The sequence below is a fragment of the Lissotriton helveticus genome, chromosome 11 (genome assembly GCF_964261635.1).
Source record: "Lissotriton helveticus chromosome 11, aLisHel1.1, whole genome shotgun sequence".
Lineage (NCBI taxonomy): Eukaryota > Metazoa > Chordata > Amphibia > Caudata > Salamandridae > Lissotriton > Lissotriton helveticus.
Genome location: NC_136072.1, coordinates 14,579,916 through 14,602,289, shown reverse-complemented (window position 1 = coordinate 14,602,289; position 22,374 = coordinate 14,579,916). Strand labels below are relative to the sequence as shown.

Below are 22,374 nucleotides of genomic sequence, written 5' to 3'. Positions count from 1 at the left end.
ATCCAATAAATAATGAATTTTCCCTCTTCATCATCCATCAAAATCTCCCCCACCCGACCCCACTGCCCCACCGCTCTTACCTGCATGGGCTGCGGCTGAAGGAAACCTGTAATTTGTTAACTAAAGCAGCATAAATAAGAGCCCATGGTGAAGGGTAGCTTTTTTAGCTGCTTTTCTACTGTGAGAGGAGGAGGTTTTCAGGAGTTACAACTCGCAATTTGGAATGAAGACAGATGTTACCAGACATTAAAATAAAACTGGGACAACAGTAAAGAGCATTTACGGGTATGTTAATTAGGTTGTGGAATCTAAAAGTATATTTAGATCAAATAAATTGTAAGCATATGTAAGCAGTAAGATAACGCTTTGCTTCTAGACACTATACTAGAAAGGAAAATTGAAGGAAGCTTAGATGAGAACATTAGCTAAAAATACAGTGAGCAGGAAAGGAGAAAGACATATTGGTATACTGAAAGTTTAGTCATTTTACTAAGCCCATCATAAAATTTCCCCAGGCATCCAGGGATGGTGTCCCAGGGAACAAAATCAACCCAGGGAGGGCGACTGCGTGCCTCCTTACCCTTGAAAATCTCACCAGACCCAGGGGGTGAGGTTCCCTGGCCAAAATCAGACCAGGGAGGGGCCCATGTGCACCTCCCCTTAAGAATCAAGCCGGGCCCCAGGGGTTGTGGTCCCTGGGGCCTAAATTGGCCAGGAGATGAGGGCCAGAAGGGCCCCTTCTCCTTTAAATAAAATAGTGTCTCCAGGACATAACAAGGCTTGAGGATGGGGCCAAACGCCCCCTCCACTTTGTTGGAGGAGGGGATACCAGAAGCTGATACCGGCTCAGGGAGGGGGGGTGGCAGCCCCCCATAAAAAAACATAAGCCTGGGAGAATGGGTTCTCAAGGGCCTTAAGAGTCACAGGGAGGGAGGCCACATGGCCCATAACTTTTCAGGTATATGTACGGCCCTGAGGGATGGGATACCCAGGGCCTGACGAAGGAGAGATGAGCATCCCCCTGCCCCTTTATTTAAATAAATGGCAATGGCGGATGACGCTCCCATGCCCGTAAACATCTTTAACTTTTAGAAATGGCCCTAGGGGATAGGTTCCTCAGGGCCTCAATAGGCCTTAGGGAGGGGGGTTGCATGACCCCCTCTTCTCTAATTAAAAAACAAACAGCTCTAGGGGATGGAGTCTCCAGAGCCTTACACGGGTTAGGGAGGGTGATGTCTGGCCCTCCTTCCCTTTTAACTTCTATTTACACCCTGGGGGATGGAGTCCCTAGGGCCAGGTCCTATGGCTAACCCCCTTCCTCACAGAGGATTTTTCCTCTCTCTATGTGTGCCACAGAATTAAGCAAACATAGAAAGATTTAAAAATGAGGAGAAATAAAGATATTTCTCCTTCTTATGACTACCCTTGGGAGGCATTTATTTGGGCCTTTCCCAGGTTTACTAAGTCTTCTAAATCTGAGAATGCGTCAAAAACCATTGAAGTTGCTTGAGAACACCCTTGCAACGCTTATGGAATGCCTACCTAGGGCACCGATTTGTGCTACGTTGCTTTACTCTATATGTTTGGAGCCACTCAAAATCATGAAAAGTGGCTTTGCGTGGCTCCAAACATATGACTAAAAGTTGGTATCGCTCTTGCAAGTGCAACGCAAACCAGGTAATGAATATGAACCATAGCAGGTAGTATGTAGAATCTTTGAGGTACTGGGTTTTTCAGAACCGGTACTGAACCGGTAACCCAGCGGTGCCAGGGACAACACCCAAAGACCTCCAGTACTTTCCTGATTCAGACACAGAAACTCAGAGTCTTCTAGGTGAAGTCAAAGATCGAATTTATTGGCTGCAACCAAGTAACAGGCGTCCTAGAAGTACAACAACACGGTGTGTATATTCTCAGGAGACTGCTCAATCTTACAAAGCCAGACTTCTCTTTTTATACAAAATATTAGGCTTTAGGCAAACATTCTTGGCATTACTGTGTACCATTCACATATTTCCACTACAAAGAAAAAGCAGACTCATGATGACAAGCCCATATTTCAGTTTGTCCAGCCCACAACAAATTACCCGGCAAGGCCCAACATTTTCATCAGATATCGGTGGACCCCCAATAAAAACGGGCACCTCCTCCTCGTAAAGCAAGACATATGTAAAGAAACAGGGACAGGTGTGAGCAAGATTAGGCAGGGTGTGTGTGCGATGAAAAGGTTTATGGCATGTTGTGCCTTGATGCTATCTCGCTCGGCCACTGGGAAAGGAACTGGCCGGGCAGGTTCGGCCTGGGGCAATGGTTTCAGCTTGCCCAGGTCACAGAGAAGTCAATTAAGGTGTACGTGTCCTTGGGAATTGAATTTGGCTGTAGTTATAAGCCTATGTGAGGGCAACTCACAAAATGGCTGCCGTGCACAAAATGGAAGCCAAGGGTTCAGGACGAAAATGACGATTTCGAGGTGAAATCGTTACTGGAATATGACGAAAATGCTTGTACATAGTGTACTAGCCATTCTCGGTCTTTTGATATAAAAATCGTTATACTACGACAAAGTTTATTACACGAGTCCAGAATTTTCAGAACCACAAACCCTCCTTTTGCCCTTACATAGGCAATTAACCTATCCTCATGCTAATCTGAGTCCAGGTCTATATTCCTAAAGTCATTGAGATGTTGCTGTAACATCATCCTAGTACTTAGCTCGTCTCTTGATACAGGTTTCCTTACACATGACGTAGCACAGAGGCCACATATTGCAGGAGCACACTGCACGCACAGACAGAAAAGGAAAAGAATGGCTAAGACCATCCCAATGACCATCAGAATTTTCCACCCCCAGGCGGATATCAGTTCCCAGAACCATCTCATTAACGACCAATCTCCTTTATCCACATGAATAGATTCAGAAATCTTATGCAGTTTGGAGATGGCCTGGTACACTGTTGGAGCGTTATCTGGAATGAAAACACAGCAACTCGATTGGATCAATTTACATACCCCACCTCGGTCTGCAAGTATGACATCTAATGCGACCCTGTTCTGAAGGGTCATAAGACGGTCCGACTGGAGCTCAGCAGTCAAGTTACTAAGGGCGCCGGCAGTTTCAACCACGGTGGATTCAACCACCCTTGTCAATTGCCTTATGTTCCTGCTGTTAACCATTGGTCCCCAGAACGGCAGGAAACCCTTTACGAAGTCCCCAAATTCTTGTCCTGCAGTGTCTTCTTTACTCAAGACACCTCTAACTATCCTTGTCTTGTGGTAGTCTGCCGCTGCTGTGTAGGTCGGAGGCAACAGGAACGAAACAAAACATGTGCCCGAAAAGTCAGGGGGCAACCATGTATAGGCTCTATCATGGCAGATGAAATAGGTACCCTTAGCTGCTAAAAACAAAGGGGAAGTCTGGGATGCAAAAACATACGTTTTAGTACAGACACTCTTCCCTAACTGAGCTCTGGGATTCTTGCCAGTACCTTGCAGACACAGGTGACCCTGATGGGGTACAATCCAAATCGGGGAAGATCTCTTAGCTTGCTGTTTCTCACTCAGAGTAGCTCCATATCCGGTCACGTTCCATCCTATGTATACTATTTTCTCATCTCTCGGGATAGTCTCATAGGAAATATCTTCCTTAATCATATCTACTATACCCTTAACTAGAGCACTATTCTTAGGATTGTCTGTTACAGAACGTAGGGGGTAGACTTCATGTGCATAGATGAACATTGTTCTGTATGCCTACACAGAACCATTGTGGCTGAATGGCAGGACCAGATCGGGAATACCTTTATCCATTGTGTGAGGCATAAGACCACACACCCAACAGTTAGTTGTGTTCATTACTAGTTGGTGTTGGTGCGAAAGCTGAACAAAGGAGTTATTAATAAACTCTAATCTCCTAGCAGATTCATGTTCAGGAAGGGGTTGATAAGAATGTGGGGAAACAGTAGAAGGAGGAGGTATAGGCGGTGTAGTGGGTGCAAATGTCACTTGAAAAGAGAATAAAACATATCCTATCAAAAACATCATTACACTGAATAACATGAAAATGCACACTATCAAAAAGCTTTTCTTGGTCATCATTTTACATATTCTGCTTTTAAAGTTCGTTTCCTGGGCAGATCTCTCCATCTCGAAAAACTCCATCCTCTATAATATGCTGCTCGCGATGGTTGGGTGTTCTATGCTAAGGAATGCTTCTGTCAGTCCAGGGCAACTCCCTTAGACCAACCAGAACTGTCGACCTAACGTCTTCAGCTGCACCCCAAAGACTTTGGGCAACCGCAACCCTACAGCGGAACGCCGGTGGTGGGTCGAAAAACAAAAATAAAAAAAAGCTTCTCAGACGGGAGAGCTGCACTTTCAAAAATAGCGAAAAAAAACCTTTTATTTGTCCATAGGTCTCGGCCTCAAATTATAGCGCTTCTTTCCAGGTACTGTCTGGTCCTGAAACAGGAGTTCAGGCTCTGTAGTGTCCAATCGAACTGACGGTGATACAGCTGGTTGCAAAATATTGTCACTCTCTTTTTCAGTAATTGTTCCTTTTATAAGTGCATCACTGAAAGGCAGAAAACGTGGCACAGTTTCAGTCTCTGAGTCGGCGACACCCGTCTGGACCCACCGGTCATACGGCAGAGGCAAAGGCACCCTCTTGCAATGTACACCGTGGATCCAGTGCTTCTTTCCTTCCACTCAAACAGCTGATCTCGTTGAAAGAAGGACGAGGTGTGGGCCGGTCCACCTGGGCTGGTCGTTCTTTGTTCGCTGAAAGTTCTTTAGTAGAACCCAGGATCCAGGATCGATATGGTGACCTGGAGCTTCAGAGGCTTGAGGCAGAGTGTTGTGGACCTGTTGGTGTAAAACACGCAATGTAGCCGTCAATTCGTACAAATAGTCAAGCAAAACAGGGTGTTCGATTTCACTGAACTTTGTGGGCCTTGGCACTCCCCATATGTTGGCTGGGCGGCCAAAAACGATCTCGTAAGGACTAAGTCCCACTCGCGAATGCACAGTCATTCTGGTGGATAGGAGTGCTAAGGGCAGAGCGTCAGGCCATTTAAGACCAGTGCTCGCTTGAATCTTGGCCAGTTTAAGTTTTAACTTGCCATTATAGCATTCTACTAGTCCAGCTGATTGGGGGTGATTTGCAGCGTGGAACTTCTGTTGGATGCCTAGCCCTTCACATACTTTCTTCATCACTCGACCCACAAATTCACTCCCATTTTCACTCCAGACCATTCTAGGCATTCCAAATCTGGGGAAGAACTCTTTCACAAGGGCTTTAGCTGTGGATAAGGCAGTGTTGTCTTTTAGGGGGTATGCTTCTACCCATCTTGAAAAGGCACAAACAACAACTAGTACGTATTTTAAATTGTTGCACCTTTCCATGTGGATAAAATCTAGCTGCAAAACCTCGAACGGATACGTAGGAGGCGCAAAATGACCAGCTGGAGTTGGGGTTCCCCTACCATGGTTGTATTTCAGACACACCATGCAATTCTTGACCACATTTTCTGCACACTTAGGAATTCCAGCATTTTGCCATACTAGAGCCAACAACTTACAAATCCCTTTCACACTGATGTGAGCCATTCCATGGGCCATTGTAACCACTGCAAGCACGTACGCATCGGGTAACAACCATCTCTGATGCTCTGACAATTCAATCCAGCAACCATTGTCATCCATTTTACCCGTACTTTCTCTCTACACACTCAACTCTTTCTCTGTAGCTTTAGCTTGAATCGATTTCACACTCTCTATCGTGTCTTCACACATTCCAACGTCATCAATCCATCTTGCAAGGCCTGCAACATACATTCGGCTCATCACATTCCTCGCTGTTTCTTTTGCGATTTCGTCAGCAAATGCATTTCCACGACCAACATCATCAGTCACCTTTTTGTGTGCGCTACATTTCACAATCGCAACTTGCAACGGCAAAGTAAGTGACTCAAGAAGCTCATTCACCAACTGACCATGCTGTATCTTAGCTCCATGTGAAGTCAGGAACGCACGTTCTTTCCACAATCGTCCAAAACTGTCAGCCACTCTAAATGCATACTGGCTGTCGGTATAGATAGTCACTTTCATTCCTTTCGACAACACACATGCTCTTGTAAGTGCAATCAACTCTGGTGCTTGAGCTGAAATATGTGGGATACGTGCAGCTTCAACAATTGTATGCAAAGTCGTGACAGCATATGCTGCAGTCGTATCACCATTCGGAAGCTTGAAGCATGAACCATCCACCCATAAGGTACCTTCACACTTTGCAAGAGGAGTATCTTTGAGGTCTATTCTCCCTTTCGTTTCTTCTTCTGTTCTAAGAAAACAATCATGCTGTTCAGAAGTATCTAACTCTGTTACAATTGGCAACAACGTAGCTGAGTTAAGAATGTTGCATCTTTTTATGTGCACATGACTCGCTAACAATGTCAACTCGTAACCTGACAATCGAGCACTAGTTAAGTGCTGTGTCTTGGTTCTGTTTAACAACGTGTCCACTGCATGTGGAACCATCACAATTAACGTGTTATTTATCACTAAACCAGCAGACTCGAATAGAAACAGCTGCTGCCGCTGTTGCTCTTAAACAACTCGGCAATGCTTTAGCTACCTGATCCAAAGTCGACGAAAAATACGCGGATGGACGCTGCTTGTCTCCAAACAACTGTGTCAACACTGACAATGCACAACCCTCTTTCTCATGGACATACAATGTAAAGGGCTTACTGTAGTCGGGGGTACCAACACAGGAGCCGAACATAATGCTGTGCGCAATTTGGAAAAACTTTTCTGACACTCTTCAGACCATGGAAGGGGGTTCGGTGTATCTTTACACGTTAATGCCACCAAGGGCTTGGCCAGCAAGGAAAAATTTGGTATCCACTGTCTACAGTACGATGTAATACCCAAGAAAGCACACACTTCTCTCTGTGTTCTTGGCACACTCAATTTTTCTATTGCCTGAATTCTTTCTGGGGTCAGTTTCCTTCCCTCCTTGGATAATAGATGACCTAAGTAGGTCACTTCTTGTCGACAATATTGCAATTTTGAGAGAGACACTTTGTGATGCAAATCACACAAATGACGCAATAAAGACAACGTGGCTTCTTTACAGATTTTCTCAGTATCTGCAGCAACAAGCAAATCATCAACATACTGAATGAGGGTAGCGCCATCAGGTAAAACAATCGTATCAAGCTGTGTTTTTAAAGCTTGACTATATATTGATGGACTTTCACAGTAGCCCTGGGGAGCGCGTTTAAAGCGGAAGCTTCGACCTCCTAAACTGAAGCCAAAAATATCCCTACTCTCCTCAGCAATCGGGATGCTGAAGAAAGCATTCTTCAAGTCAATCACCGAAAACCATGTTGCGGAAGCTGGAATCATGGTCAATAGGGCAGTTATATCAGGGACAACTGGAAATTGTGGCACAACGATTTTATTCACCTCCTAAAGATATCCCTGGATTTATTGGTGCTATTAAGGATGGTAGAGGCAAAGTATTCTGCCTTAGCCATAGCTATTTCCTTTTTATATTTTATTAAAGTGAGGCTCGAGCTGGCTTTCTCTTTCTCACCATAGGTATTCCTCCAGTGTCTTTCGGCCATTTTGCAGGCTAACTTCAGGTTTCTCAACTTCTCCGAGTACCAGGGGGCTGAGGGATTCCCTCTTTTTTTAATATCTTTTAGAGGGGCGAGTTGGTCGATCCTCCTGGTGAGCTGCTCACAGAGAGCAGTATAGTTCACTGTGACTTGCTTCTCTGGATCAACCAGGTAACCTAGATCGAACAAAGGTCCCGTTTTTGTCATTCTCAGCAGACCTTTCCAGTCTCTCCCCCGGAAGGTCCTTGCGAGCCCTTGGTCGGTCCCATCTTATTTAGGATTTCCATGCTAAAATTGACCAGATGATGGTCCGTCCAACCCGCTACCATTATATTCCCCATGGTGAACAGGCCTTCCTCCGCAAATATCATGTCCAGAATGTGCCCTTCCGTGTGTGTTGGTTCGGACACCCATTGTCTTAGACTCAGATTATCACAGGACTGGATCAAGTTGTTAAATGCTGTATCCAGCCTTCGATTGGCCCAGAGATTGAAATCTCCAAGGACCAAGAGTCGGGTATGGGTGAGGGCCTTGATATTGATTGCATTAATCAACTCAAGCTGTTGTTGCGCACTCATTGCTCCTGGTGGTCTGTAACAGACCATGCCCGTGAGGGCCAGCCCTGTCATTGTTTTAATAGATAAACCAAGTATTTCTACACCAGAGACGTCATCAATGTCTAAAGGCGTGATATTGAGGGTGTCTCTAAAGATGATACCAGTGCCACCTCCCCTCCCCCTGGATCTGGGTTTATATAGGGCTCTATATCCTACTGGGCATGCTGGGTCAAGCTCCATCTCCAGTCTTTCCGTGGTCCAGGTCTCCGTCATAAACAGCATGTCCAAACTATGCGTCTCCACCAGCAGTTGTATTTCGGTGGAGTGTTTAGGGAGAGATCTTACATTAAGCAGGCCACAACCGAGAGCACCCTGCCTCCGAGGGCCAGGGAGAGTACCAGAGATAATGCCTGGCATACGTATGTTAGATTTCTCATTATGTCGAGTGTGGTTATTAGGGTGCCTAGCTGGCAATTGTGGGAGAGTTGTGTTTTGTGGGAGAGGTAGTAGGCAGTCAGAGCAACAGGTGACTAACCCTTCTCGGTATTTGTCAGGTGACAGCTGAGGGCAGAGTACCTCTGCATGCACCGGGTTTAGATGCAGTAGAAGGTCTCTGAAGTAGCATAGCCTTCCTGGGGCTGGAGAACCAGGGGGACTGGCCCGGGCCGAGCACGGACGGGCGCAGACGGGGTTGCCTTTGGCGCGCCATCGGCGCGCCCACTGCGCGCGTCCGCTGCGCGACCGGATAGGCATCGATCTTTTCAGGGGAGACAGGGCAGAGCAACTAGCCTGCTAACCTGCGCGCTGAGGTGAGGGGAAGTAGTATTCACTTCCGGCCCGCCTTCCCTCCACAACACTCTGACGATGTCAGTGGTGGACCGGGGAAGGGGGTGTGTAGCAGATGAGAGCAACATGAATTTTTAAAAGCAGTTCTTTAAAAACAAACAATTGCTGGTTTGAGGAGCGAGATGGAGCGCAGCACTCTCCGTTACCTCCGTTACCTGGTATGTCGAGTCTGTCGGCGCGTGGGAGTACTCAGCTCTTGTACTCCTGTTGGGCAGAGCAACTAGCCTGCTAACCTGCGCGCTGAGGTGAGGGGAAGTAGTATTCACTTCCGGCCCGCCTTCCCTCCACAACAATCCGACGATGTCAGTGGTGGACCGGGGAAGGGGGTGTGTAGCAGGTGAGAGCAACGTGAATTTTTAAAAGCAGGTCTTTAAAAACAAATAATTGCTGGTTTGAGGAGCGAGATGGAGCGCAGCAGTCTCCGTTACCTCCGTTACCTGGTATGTCGACATGACATGACATAAATAATGTAAAATAATAGCATTCACAATAACACTTGTAACATCTCAAATGGCATAATTTCTGAGAACACAGTGCGTGGTAGAATGGCGAGTTATAGTTAATATAGTGTACTGAGTAAGGTAACAAGATTGTGTACAGAGGTGCACGAGTTATAATAAATTGAAGGTGGTGCATTATTATAAATTTAAAAAATATAAAAAACCTCCACTACAAAGGTAATTTGTGATATTTCATGTAACAAAATACCTATATATATGCTTTAATATCGAGAAATAATAATAAACCCCTAAATGGCTTTTGACTTTAATGAATATATTTAACAATTGATATGTCTGCCGTATGCGTTTATCACAACTTTTCATATAGACAAATAAGACCTATGGTATAAAATTGATTTCCAAGCTAACCAATTATGTCTGTATCTCTTATCATTGGCTTCTCTCCCTGAATAACTGCGGTCTCAAGTTTTCACTTTAAGCGTTCCTACAAGGCACCCTGCAAGCATACAGTCATAAGCATATCTAGCATACAACATTACATAATGCCACACATAATAATACCTCTCCTATGGGGGCCTAGCAAGGATTCTAACACAGCAAATCTTCTATACCCACGATTTGTCAGAGGGGGTAACCAGCACCTAAACCCTTGCCTATTATGGTAACCTATGAGATTCCATGTAACAAAATAGTTGTTTGTAGGCTTTCCCACAGAGTAATAAACCACCTATAAATGCCTATTGACTATGCCATATGGTGTTCACAATATGTCAGGCCTACTGCCTTTATTATAACTTTTCATTATAACCAATCAGGCTTGTAGCTTTTTTTTGGGGGCTTGTCATGATACCCAACTCTTTTTCTTGGTCATAAACCTTCAAACAAGGCAACGATCAAGTATACCACAGTAGGATTACAAATATGTTCAAAATACAGTTGTCAACACAATATATAAGATCCCTACTAATGGAGCCTAATAAGGATTACAATAGTGCAAATTAACTATCCTCATGGTTTGTTTTGGAGGATGTCGTTATATGTTAAATGTCGTATACTTGTAAAGCGCACAGCTGCCCCAGCATAGGGGCATCTCGGCGCTGTATACCGCTGGGTAACCCGTCCTGGCTTTCCCTGTGGGATGGTCCCTACTGGGAATCCCCAAGGTGGAGCCAGGCATCCCCGGCATTGATGGGGCCGTTGTGGAGATTAGGCAAACTAATGCCCAGAGTTGCCGTGTGGGACACCAGGTTAGAGTAGGCACCGAGGCGAGAATTGTCGATTCCGCTGACCCTGGTCCACGACCCTGCCGCGTTGGGAATCGAACCCTGGTCCCGGGCCGACTTCTGCTCCCGGGGCTGCCGCCTCTAACCAGTGAGCTATACCAACACCAAAACCTTTGCTCAGTTAGTAATTTATTAGATTCTATGTAAGAAAAGGTCTGCTTACAAGCTTTAGCACAGTGTAATATGCATCCAACCGTAAACGCCCACCCACCTTCCACACATTCTTTTCAAAATAAGTCAAGCTTACCAGCTTTGTCATAACTTTTCATTATAAACAGCTCATACCTAAGGAATCTGTCATGTCTTTTGCCAGCGAGGCGATTAGGTCAATAACGTTCATCAACTGCTTGACACTATACACAGCTGAGGCCTACTGAAGTGTGCATGAGTTGGAAACCGTGTTGCATACGGTTGCAAAATTACAAATATCTATAAAATTACAGTTGGCAAAACAATATACATCCTGTTCAAACAGAGCCTACAAGGAATCATCACAGTGAATTTCTACTTCCAGAGTTTACCAGATTGGAGGACAAACACCAGGGGCCTTCTTATCAAGAACGGCGATAACATTATCGCCGCTTCAGCTGCAGGACACTGCTGCTAAAGCAGCGATAAGGGGCTTGATAATATGCCCTAGAGAATTCCAATAGAAGCCCAGGTTCTGGTTTGAAGGACCACAAACCTGGGTTTCTATTGGAATTCTCTAGGGCATATTATTAAGCCCCTTATCTCGCTTTAGCGGCACTTTCCTGCAGCTGAAGCGATAATGTTATCGCTGTTCTTGATAATATGGCCCCACAACCCTTGCCGACTATGGTGTAATTTGTGAGATTCCATAACCAAATACCTTTCTACGGTGTGCTACAGAACATGACAACAATCTACTGTCAGAGGCATATTGACTTTACTGTATGCTTTTTCACAATAAATAAGGCAGACATACTGTCCTTGTAATAACTTTTCATAATGAACAAGCCTAACCTATAGGTTTAACATCTTTCTGTACACTAATCAAGCCTATAGCTGTTATCATTGATGTCTCATTATGAAATGAAATGAAAGGACATTTATAGAGCGCGTGGCTACCCAGAGGCCTCCCAGCACTAGGCAGGGCTACTCAGTTAGTGGACAGAGCAGGGGGGAGTATTACGTGAAAAGGAGGGTTTTCAGCTGTTTCCTGAAGATGCCGTGACTGGGTTGGTTTCGGAGATATAGGGGGAGGGCATTCCACAGTCTGCCTGCGTTCAGGGAAAATAGTCTGCCGCCACTCCTGGCTCGTTTCATTCTTGGAGTGGCGAGGAGGTGAAGACCGTCCGAACGCAGTTGCCCCCTGGCCTTATGGGGGTGGAGTATGGCTGAGAGCAGAGGGGGGCCTTTGCCCTGGAGGGATTTATGGACAAGCAGAGTGACTTGAAGCTGATTCTCTCTTTCACTGGCAGCCAGTGGAGGAGGCGCAGGGTGGGTTTGGCTGAGTAGAGTTTGGGAGTTCCAGTTCCAGTGAGCAATCTGGCTGCATAGTTCTGGATGACCTGTAGACGGTTGATGACTGAGGTGGTGGCACCCAGATAAAGCGCGTTACCATAGTCCAGTCTGGAGAGAATGATAGACTGGACCATGGTTTTCTTGGCTTGGGGGGGAGCAGGGGGAAGGACTTTCCTGGCTGTTCTTATGAGGCCAAAACAGGTTGCCACCGTTTTAGAGGCTTGTGTTTGGAAGGTAAGTTTGTTGTCTAGCCAGATGCCCAGGCTCTTTATTTCTGGCTTAGGGGTGGGGACTGGGCCCATACATGCTGGCCAGATGGTTCTGAGTGCAGAGTTGTCAAAATTGCCCAGGGTCATGACCTCAGTCTTTCCACCATTTAGTTTCAAGTGGGAGGATCCCATCCAGTTGACCAACGCAACCAAAAAATGCAATACAGGCAGTGTTATTAGTGGAAGCACACAAATGTGGCCCAATCAAATCCTGTGCACAGGAAAACTAACCTGTGGATGCAGCCTAAGCCCCATTGATCACATAGGGTCAGAAGGGTCAGACGACAGTTGCACCTTCAAGCCAGACCTGAAAATCCAAACCCCCAGACTCTCAAACACAAAACTGCACTCTGAGTCTGAAGTCTAAAGTTAATGGCTTCTCTCCTCCTGTTAGTGCTGCTGCCAGAGGAAAACAAGCATTGTGTAGTGATAACAGAAACTTTATTAGCTTCACAATGTCATATGTGAAGCCCTGATGTTCAACCCTGGGCAGCAGGATAAATTAACAAAATGATCACGGCAGTGTGGCGGGCAGGAACTTTATTTGTGGAGGCACACATCTTCTGCCCAATCTAAACATTTGCTCCTGACTCACAGCATGTGGGCGGAGCCCAAGCCCCACTCCTGGTAGTACTGTTAGCGCTTCTTAAAGCTCTTTCTGAGGTTGATCTCATACTATGTAGTGGCAGCTGTGCTGCCAAGCCTCACCTATAAAAGAAGGGCGATGAAGGAGATGCAGTAGGAGAAAGAAAGGGCTGTGAATGCACCTCCTGCATTGGTTGAACCATGCCTGTCATAGCCATCTCCAAGTCTCTTCTTGCAGAAACAGGAAGAGAAAATGTTAAGGGGCTGGTGGCTGACCCTTACTTCATTCAACATATTTGGCTTGTGGACTGGAGCCCTGGTAACTTCCACTGGGAGCTCTGTGGGCTGCTGAGAGGACTTACATGTTTTTTTTTGCCTAATAGCATTCTCTGGGGCAGGCAGCGGGAGTATGAGGAAGTCATCTGCCTCATCCTTCCACAATAGAATAAAGATTACTTGAAGTAAAATATGTCTCTGCTTTAGAAGTCCTTCAAGCATTTTTGTAAAATAAAACCTTTCTCAATAAATATGGCCTCTTTCTCTTAGCAGCACAAGAGAGGCCTACATTTGTTTTGGCTTTGCCATTTCTATACACCAGTTTCAACATTGGCATCTGTTGAGACTTATTGTAGCTTACAGTCCACTGGATGGGCCAGGTGGACTCTTACCTCTTCACTGCTCCCTTACCCTGAGTGGAGTCAGTTGTCAAGGCAAAAATACAATCCTTCACAAAGACTGACATTACTTTTATTTTCTGTGGCATATGATGTCATCACGCCATCTAACCCAGGCAAGAAATATTGTGTTTGTCAATGCTTGTACCAAACTGTAACTAAATGGTGTTCTGGCCCCATAAGGTAATATGTTATCTTTCCAAAATTCCATTTTTACATAAATTTCATCTTTCATTTCTTGGTATTGATAATGGTGTTCGCCAACCACAAACATTCAGGGGAGGTTTCACATGGAGACAGACCGTAGTTCATTTTCTAAATATATCCCCATTTCTGTGTCTAATTTATTACGGGTAACATATTTTAGGAAATAAAATATTCCCAACTTTCCATAATAAAAATATTGCAAGTCAAAGTAGAGTTCTAGAACTTTATAAAGATGCTCACAGGGGCCCTCAAGACTACTTATGGCGAACGGACCAGATTACCCTACAAGGTTTCCTAATGTTTTTCAATTTCAGTGGTAAGTTTTTTTAATCCATGTCTCTGAATACCTGTCTCAGGTCTGCAGAAGCTGATCACCTTCTCGGGTGCTCCTTTCATGAAGACCATGCACTGGTCGCCTCCAACCACTTGTGTGACAACCGACATCCTCTGTAGGCCTGAGGAAAATGGGAACTGGTGCACGATGGCGAGGCCTTCAACAGGAACCTAAGGACGAAGCAAAACATTACGTGAGCATGAATTTGAACAGTTAGATGAACATTTCTTCTATTTTACATTTTTTTGGGCACTATAAGCTGTTCAGGAAACAATTATCATAATGGAGGTATAATATGTCATCGCACAAATGTCCCAGGGGACTTGGCTGAGAGATGGCTTTGAGCCACAATCAATTCCTAGTTCTAGAGGGGACTGTGGGTGTCTGCTGTTGGTAGAGGTGACCTGGGATCTCTACCCATTGTGGAGGTGACCCTGATTCTCTTCTGGTTGTGGAGGTGACCCAGAGTCTCTGCTGGTTGTGGAGGTGACCCTGATTCTCTTCTGGTTGTGGATATGACCGAGAGTCTCTGTTGGTTGTGTAGGTGACCTAGAACCTCTGCTGGTTGTAGAGATGACCTAGAGTCTGCTGGTTGTGTAGGTGACCTAGAACCTCTGCTGGTTGTAGAGATGACCTAGAGTCTGTTGGTTGTGGAGGTGACCTATAGCCTCTGTTGGTTGTGGAGGTGACCTATAGCCTCTGTTGGTTGTGGAGGTGACCTATAGCCTCTGCTGGTTGTGGAGGTGACCCAGAATCTCTGCTGGTTGTGGAGGTGACCTAGAGACTCCGCTGGCTATGGAGGTGGTCTAGAGTCTCTGATGGTTGTGGAGGTGGCCTAAAGTCTCTGCTGGTTATGTCGACCTACATATATATATTCACTGAATAAACCAAAGGTTACAGGGACGTTATAGTTAGGCTCAGATTTCACTTTTACAAAACCATTGACCTTCAGCAGTTATATTTAGCTGAGCTACCTATAACTCGTGCCCCCCGCTCTGCACTGCTTATGACCTCACATATTACATCACTCATGCCATGGTCAATGACATCACTGATGACATTTATATGAATAGATATTTAGTTTAATTTAATTATCTTAACCATTATCTTTGTTACCATAGTATCTAGCAGCCGTTTGAGATGGTTTGATCAATTAAGAGCTTTATAAAAATGGCCTCAAACAGTCATTCAATATTACTCCAATGACGCTTGGGACATAACATTTTGCACGCATTTTGGGCCATATTTATCTAGAACTCGTCTATTCTGTAACACCCATAGATAGAGGACAAAGTCTCAGAGGATAGCTTTTGCTCAGGAATGTGTTCCTTCCTGCACAAAAACAACCCTGTCTGGTACTCAGACACCCGTGCACCATGGTGCAAGAGTGCCTGTGTTGGCACTCAGCAGCCACAAATGCACAAGTGGAGAGGGAGAGGTATGCACCATATCTTAGTAGATTTGGAACATTCCTGCCCTCTCCAAGGGGTCTTGCTGCATTGCATTGCGTAAATCTTTGTAAATCTACCACGCTGTATGGAAGTACCTTGGTGGCCTTCGGTCCTGGTTTGATAGTCATTGATGATGTTTGTTTCCCGATGATGTTTTCGTTGATACTCTGATCCTCAACCTCCTGGCAGCAAAAAGAAGAAAATATGTTAGTTTGGTGATAAGCAATGCAGCACACATAAAAAATATATATATGTATACATATATATAATTTCATTATTCATATTTGTAAATTGCATGTGATGCGATAACACAACAATTCTACCTATAAACATTTCAAGATACAAGATAGGATGTTTGCTATCTGACAGAGCACAGTAGGTCCCCAGTATTTAAGAAGGGCCCGATTCACAGAATGAACTTAAGACTAAATCCTAAACTTACTACTATTTGGTATTCACAGAATGCACTTACTACTTTCGGGATTCACAGAGTGAACTTACTACTTTTGGGATTCACAGAATGAACTTACTACTTTCGGTATTCACAGAATAGATTTAAGACTACTAACTTTACGTCCGCACTCGGGGCGGAAATTCCGGCCCAGAGGCGGAGCTTCCGGCGTGGGGGCGGAGCTTGCGGCCCGTGGGTGGAGCTTGTGGCTTGGAGGCGGAGCTTCCGGCTCGGAGGTGGGGATTTAGCCATGGCTGAAATCTCCACCTCTGGCCCGCAAGATCCGCCTCTGGGCCGGAATATCCACCTCCGGGCCGCAAGCTCTGCCCCCAAGCCGGAAGCTCCGCCTCCAAGCCGCAAGCTCCGCCTCCAGGCCGCAAGCTCCGCCCCCAACCCGGAAGCTCCGCCTCCGGGCCGGAATTTCCGGCCCGAGTGCGGACGTAAAGTTCGTAGTCTTAAATCTATTCTGTGAATCCCGAAAGTAGTAAGTTCACTCTGTGAATCCCGAAAGTAGTAAGTGCATTCTATGAATACCAAATAGTAGTAAGTTTAGGATTTAGTCTTAAGTTCATTTTGTGAATCGGGCCCGTAGTGTTTGAAGGCCTTCTTGCAAATAAAGTGCCCATTTTTTTATAAAAATTGTCTTTAAAAGTTTTGTCTTATCCCCTGGATAGTACCAAAAACAAGAATTGGCAATTCCAGTAGGTCTGGCTTTAAAAGAATGTTGTATGGTAATGTGAAGCATCACATAAAAAAGGAGGGGAATAGATGTGTATTTGTGTGGAAGCAAAGAACTTTACAATAACATTGGGGTATTAGTGTAAGTTGAAAGGTCAGGTGCAGTTGTACTGTGAATCCTGATATAAATATTCATTTAGATTAATCAGTTCCCTCTTCCCAACTCTGTTGCCACCAGAGAAAAACACCATAAATTATCTAGTTGCCTAAGACACTTTTACCACATTCCAATGTCTTATGTGTGCCCCTGAAAATTCAAGCTCAGGCAGCTGGATAAATAAACAAAATGATCACAACTATGTTTGAGGTCAATCATTTCTTTCTCGAAGCACCCAAAATCTGCCCAATCAAAGATGCACTTCTGTCTCCCAACATGTGAGGGGGGCCAAAGCCCTTCTCTATTGATGCTCACATAATTCTCTGGCAACAGCTGTGCTGTGATGCCAGACCATAAAGGTGTAATATCCTTTCATTTTGATAACTGACCAGACTATGTTGCCATGGTTCCTGTTAGCCCACTATCTCCAGATGTCTTTTGATGGAACCAGCAGGAAGCTCATTCTTATGAAGCTCTGTTCTTTCACTTGTTGTTTCCCTCAGGCAGCATTGCATGGTTGAAATCTTACACATGTCACTGAGAAGATCAGCAGGTTTGAAAGGAATGAAGGCGGTGGAGTCATTGACATGTGAGATAAACTGAAGCTGCCTCTTTTAGTTAGTTTGAGAGCTGATTTTGACACATTTGAGTCTATTCTGGAGTGAATTCTAGATCTACAATGGCTTTAACTTGTAGGGTCGTCCTTAATTTTAATCATTTCATGCAGGTGGTACTTCTGGGTGTGGACTTTAGCTTTCAAGATGATATAGCGGAGTGTTATGAATCCAGCGCATGTTCCTGGTTTCTTAAACCAAATGCTAAAAGGGTTTGTGATTTACTTTTGTATTTGGAAGTAGTAAGACTTATTTGTACATTTTGCCTTATATTGAGTCCAGTAGTGTTTGAATTCTGATTGGACATCAGTGTTGGCCATATGAATTCAATGGAAGAATGTTTGCTTTGAGGATGGAGTCGACTGACGGGCTATACAGCTGAACATTTTACATGACGAATCTTAAGGCCAATTGTTTATTCGGGTTGGTTGCCTGTTGGTCTTGTGGGGACCCAGAATCAGAAAGCCATAGTCCCAAATAGTGGCATGATGCAGCATGAAACAAAGTTCTGTTACCCAGAGTCCAGCTCTGTTTTGCTTGATTTTTCCATTTCCCAAAGATCATTATTTTTGTTTTAGCTTCACTGGCTCTGAGCTTATTTTGCTGGTTGTAAATGTGAAGCTCATTCAATGCTTGGTGAAGCCTCACCTTTGGATATGAGATCATGGCTCTCAAAAGAGATTCTGGGATATCACATTTTGCCAATATGGACTGTCTAAGGCCACCGAATAGACATTGAAGCAAGCATAAAAGGGGAGAACTAGATTTAGTGATATAGTTATGTGCTAAGTTGATTAAGCCAAAGTGTTGCCAATTGTGCTACAGTTAAGTGTGAATCTGATCTGAAAAAATTGAATAATGTGCTTATCACTGGCCCATCGTTCTAACTCCTCCAAAAGGATTTTGGTGTAGGCTTTGACTTTTACATCTAACGGTGCTATATGGCAATAATTATAGCTGTATTTCAACCGAACACCTTTCTAAGAAATTGGATGCAAAATGGAGCCTTTCCATGAGTCTGGAACTAATCCTAGTTCAAATTTTACAGAAAATAAGAAAATAGTCTTTCCTTTCACCTCTGGACTTATATCTCAATAGGTCTTGAGCCCCTTTATATCTGCAGGTTCTGACTGAATGTGAGACAAATAATGTTGTGAGATGTGGGGCTGGTCCTCTTATTGTTTCTAGTTAGCGGAGAAACCTCTGTCTTATTGCTTTTAACCTGGGCGTGAACCTGGAATTAGAGGTTCCCGGCTTAGCAAAGGTTTCAATGACACTTGCCTGCTGCAGAAACTGGTGCAGAGATCCGATTACTTTGGGCCAAGTGACTATAGATACAGTAGGCTCTGCGAAGTGATGCAGCAGCCATGTGGAGCTGTTTTCTGCTCCCAAGTATTTCAAGTATCGAGGTTCATGGTGTTCTATTTTAATTCCTTCATAAATGCTGATGGCACAAATTTCCCCATGATGGCAAGTTCTACACTTCACAGCATTTTAAAGCGGTAGCTTGAGATTAATGGAAAAATAATGGAAAAATATCACTTTCCCTCCAATGAATTATGTGAAAGGAATTAATCTTTGGATAAAGTTTACATGAGACTCAGGTATAATCTATCTTGGCAGTCTTTCTCTTAGACTGAGGGCCTTATTTAGATCTTGGCAGATGGAATACTCTGTCACAATGGTGACAGATACCCCGTCTGCCATATTACAATCTCCATAGGATACAATGGAATCATAATATGGTGGATGGGATATCCGTCACATTTGTGACAGAGTATTCCCCTCCACCAAGATCTAAATTAGGCCCTAACATGTGTTTTTTGAAGTTTAGGCAATAGATTCTAAATTTGGTATGGACTGGAGGCCAAGCAAATTAAGTAAATTGCTGACCCTACTCATAATGATACTGATGGACGATGGGTAATGGCTAAAGTTGTTATACAAGGTAAAGAAATAGTTCTTTTGAACATTTATGGCCCTGTCCGACCTGACCCTGAATTTTGGATTTCCATCAAAATGTTACTTTCCTCTATTGATTCTCCGAATATTGTTGTTGCTGGTGATTTTAATCAATGGTTAGATCCCTATTCTGACAGACAATCCAAATATAAATTTAATCCAGGCAGGTCCCATAAAGCCTTTCAATCTGCCATTGCCTCTCGTTCATTATTTGATACTTGGAAAACTTGCAATGCTGACTCTCATGAATTTACCTTTTTTTCGAATGGTCACCAGACTCGGTCTAGGATTGACTATATCTTGATTGGTAAATCCCTCTTACCATCGCTTTTGTCATCAGAGATTGGTTCTATTTTCATTTCGGATCATGCCCTGATTCTTTCTGTTTTAGACCTTTCTTTAGATTCCCCCAAATTTAGCAGATGGAAGTTAAACACTTTTTTATTATCTGACACCCATTTTGTTTCAGCAGCCACTCAATTTATTACTCAATTTTTTACACTCAATGACCCATCTGATACCTCCACTTGTAACAATTGGGATGCTTTTAAGGCATCTTTTCGTGCTTTCACTATTTCTTATGTTGCAGGCAAAAAGAAGATTGCTCGTAATAAATATGCGGCATTATTGCAACAACTAAAACTTTTGGAACATACATATTTTACCTCTAAATACCCAAAAACACTACATGAACTGATTAAGGCCAAATCTGAGCTTAATAAATTAGCTACCGTTGATGCTTGTAATATCCTTCTTAAAATTAAATCTAAATATCATGGAGGTCAAAATAAAGCTGGTAGGATATTGGCCAACTACTTAAAAATCAAATCTGAACGTAAACATATTGGTCCTATTCTAAAGGAATCTACTAATACCCTTGTTTAACCGGATGAGGATATTGCTCATGTATTCCATGAGTACTCTCAATCATTATATTCTGATGACACAAATCCCTCCCCTCTCAATTTAGATACCTTTATTTCTGGCCTTCCTTCTCCCCCTTCCCTACCCGATGAATTTGATTGATTAGAAAGAGCTGTTACTTCACAAGAGATAACTGATGCTATTAAATCCTTAAAGAGGTCTAAAGCTACAGGTCCTGACAGCCTCTCTATTGAATTTTATTCCGCCTTTTCCTCCATTTTCATTCCCAAACTTTTGGCACTTTTCAATTTTTTTATCTCTGAATCCAAAGCCTCGGGTTCCTTCATGGAAGCCTTAATTGTCCTTATACCCAAACCCGACAAAGACCATTCTCTTTGTAAAAAATACCGCCCTATATCATTAATTAATTATGACTGTAAGATATTCGCAAAAATCCTTGCCACCCGCCTGGAGAGTATTATCCCATTGCTGGTTAAAACGGATCAATCAGGTTTTATTAAACGCACGAATCCCTGCAGCTAGAAATAACGCAGGCTTATTTTTGTTTCATGGTAACAGCAGCCCTCCGTATAATGATTGCTTCCAAATGGAAGGATAAGGACCCCCCGACATATCAGGCTTGGTATGCCAGACTGCTTCATATATTTAATTTGGAATCTGGGTTATACAAATGCAAGGGGAGCAGAGCGAGGAAAAAAGGGCAGCAAATCTGGGGACCCTTACTGGAGCTGCAGACACAGGGTTAGGAAGGGGGGGAGGAATTGAGGCGAGGAGGCAGAGGGTGAGAGAGTGGATTGTGGGTATAATGAATTGTATATGTTTGGGTTTTTCGCTTCCTCTCCCTCTGTCTAGGTTCCAACTCCCTCCCTCTCCGTGATTTTGCTTCTTCCATTTTTCTGCTCCCTCTTTCTTTTTTTCTCTCTCTCTTTTTATTTTGGGCTCTCTCTTCTTCCACTGTTCCTTTGTGAATTTTGTTGATCCAAAAAATGCTTCATTTATATATTCTGTTTGTTATTGTATATGGATCTTTACGTATGGTTATGTATCTGACGTACCTTTCCTGAAAATAAAAAATAAAAAAATACAAAAAAAAGGTTTTATTAAAGGCAGATTGGCGGCAGATAATAATCGTATGTTTGCTAATATCATTTCCTTAAGTAAGAAAGTTAAGTCCCCTTTAGCTGCTTTATCTTTGGATTCTGAGAAGGCCTTTGACCGAATTAATTGGCACCTCATGTTTAAAACACTTCAATGGTTTGGTTTTGGCCCAACCTTTATATCATATGTTAAACTGTTATATTCCAATCCCAGAGCTAGTATTTTTGAAAATAACCGTTTCTCTAATTATTTTTCCTTTTCTACAGGTACCCGCCAAGGTTGCCCTCTTTCACCCTTATTATTTGTTTTATGCCTTGAACCATTCCTTGAACGTATCCGTGTTCAGGCACACATTTCTGGTATCACCTATAACTCTTTAGAAACTAAATTGTCAGCTTACGCAGACGATATATTAGTTTATATGTCTAACCCTATCACATCCCTTCCCCCCTTTCTAGAAGAGGTTAAATTATATTCCAGTATTTCGGGATATAAATTGAACTTCTCAAAAACAGAGGTACTACCGTTGAATTCCTTATGTTACCAATATATGTTCACAGATACTAATTTTACTTGGTGTCCCAATAAAATAAAATACCTGGGTATATGGTTTTCTTCTACCTTGAATGTCACCCTTAAACACAAGTTTAATGCATTAACCAATAAGATTCAATCTCTGTTACTTTCCTGGTCACCTCTCCATTTATCCTGGTAGGGTAGACTTGATACCATTGAAATGATGATTGTTCCTCATA

At 43.7% G+C, this 22,374-nt stretch overlaps 1 protein-coding gene across 1 annotated transcript in view; it reads right to left on the bottom strand.

The window, feature by feature from the left end:
* Positions 1–22,374, bottom strand: part of LOC144792390 (putative cation-transporting ATPase 13A4) — a 466,918-nt gene that overhangs the window by 190,505 nt on the left and 254,039 nt on the right. The window contains exons 15-16 of the mRNA XM_078667375.1: positions 15,870–15,956; positions 14,337–14,493 (exon numbers count right to left, since the gene is read on the bottom strand). Coding sequence (XP_078523501.1) covers positions 14,337–14,493; positions 15,870–15,956 — 244 coding nt within the window. The remainder of the gene's footprint in view (positions 1–14,336; positions 14,494–15,869; positions 15,957–22,374) is intronic.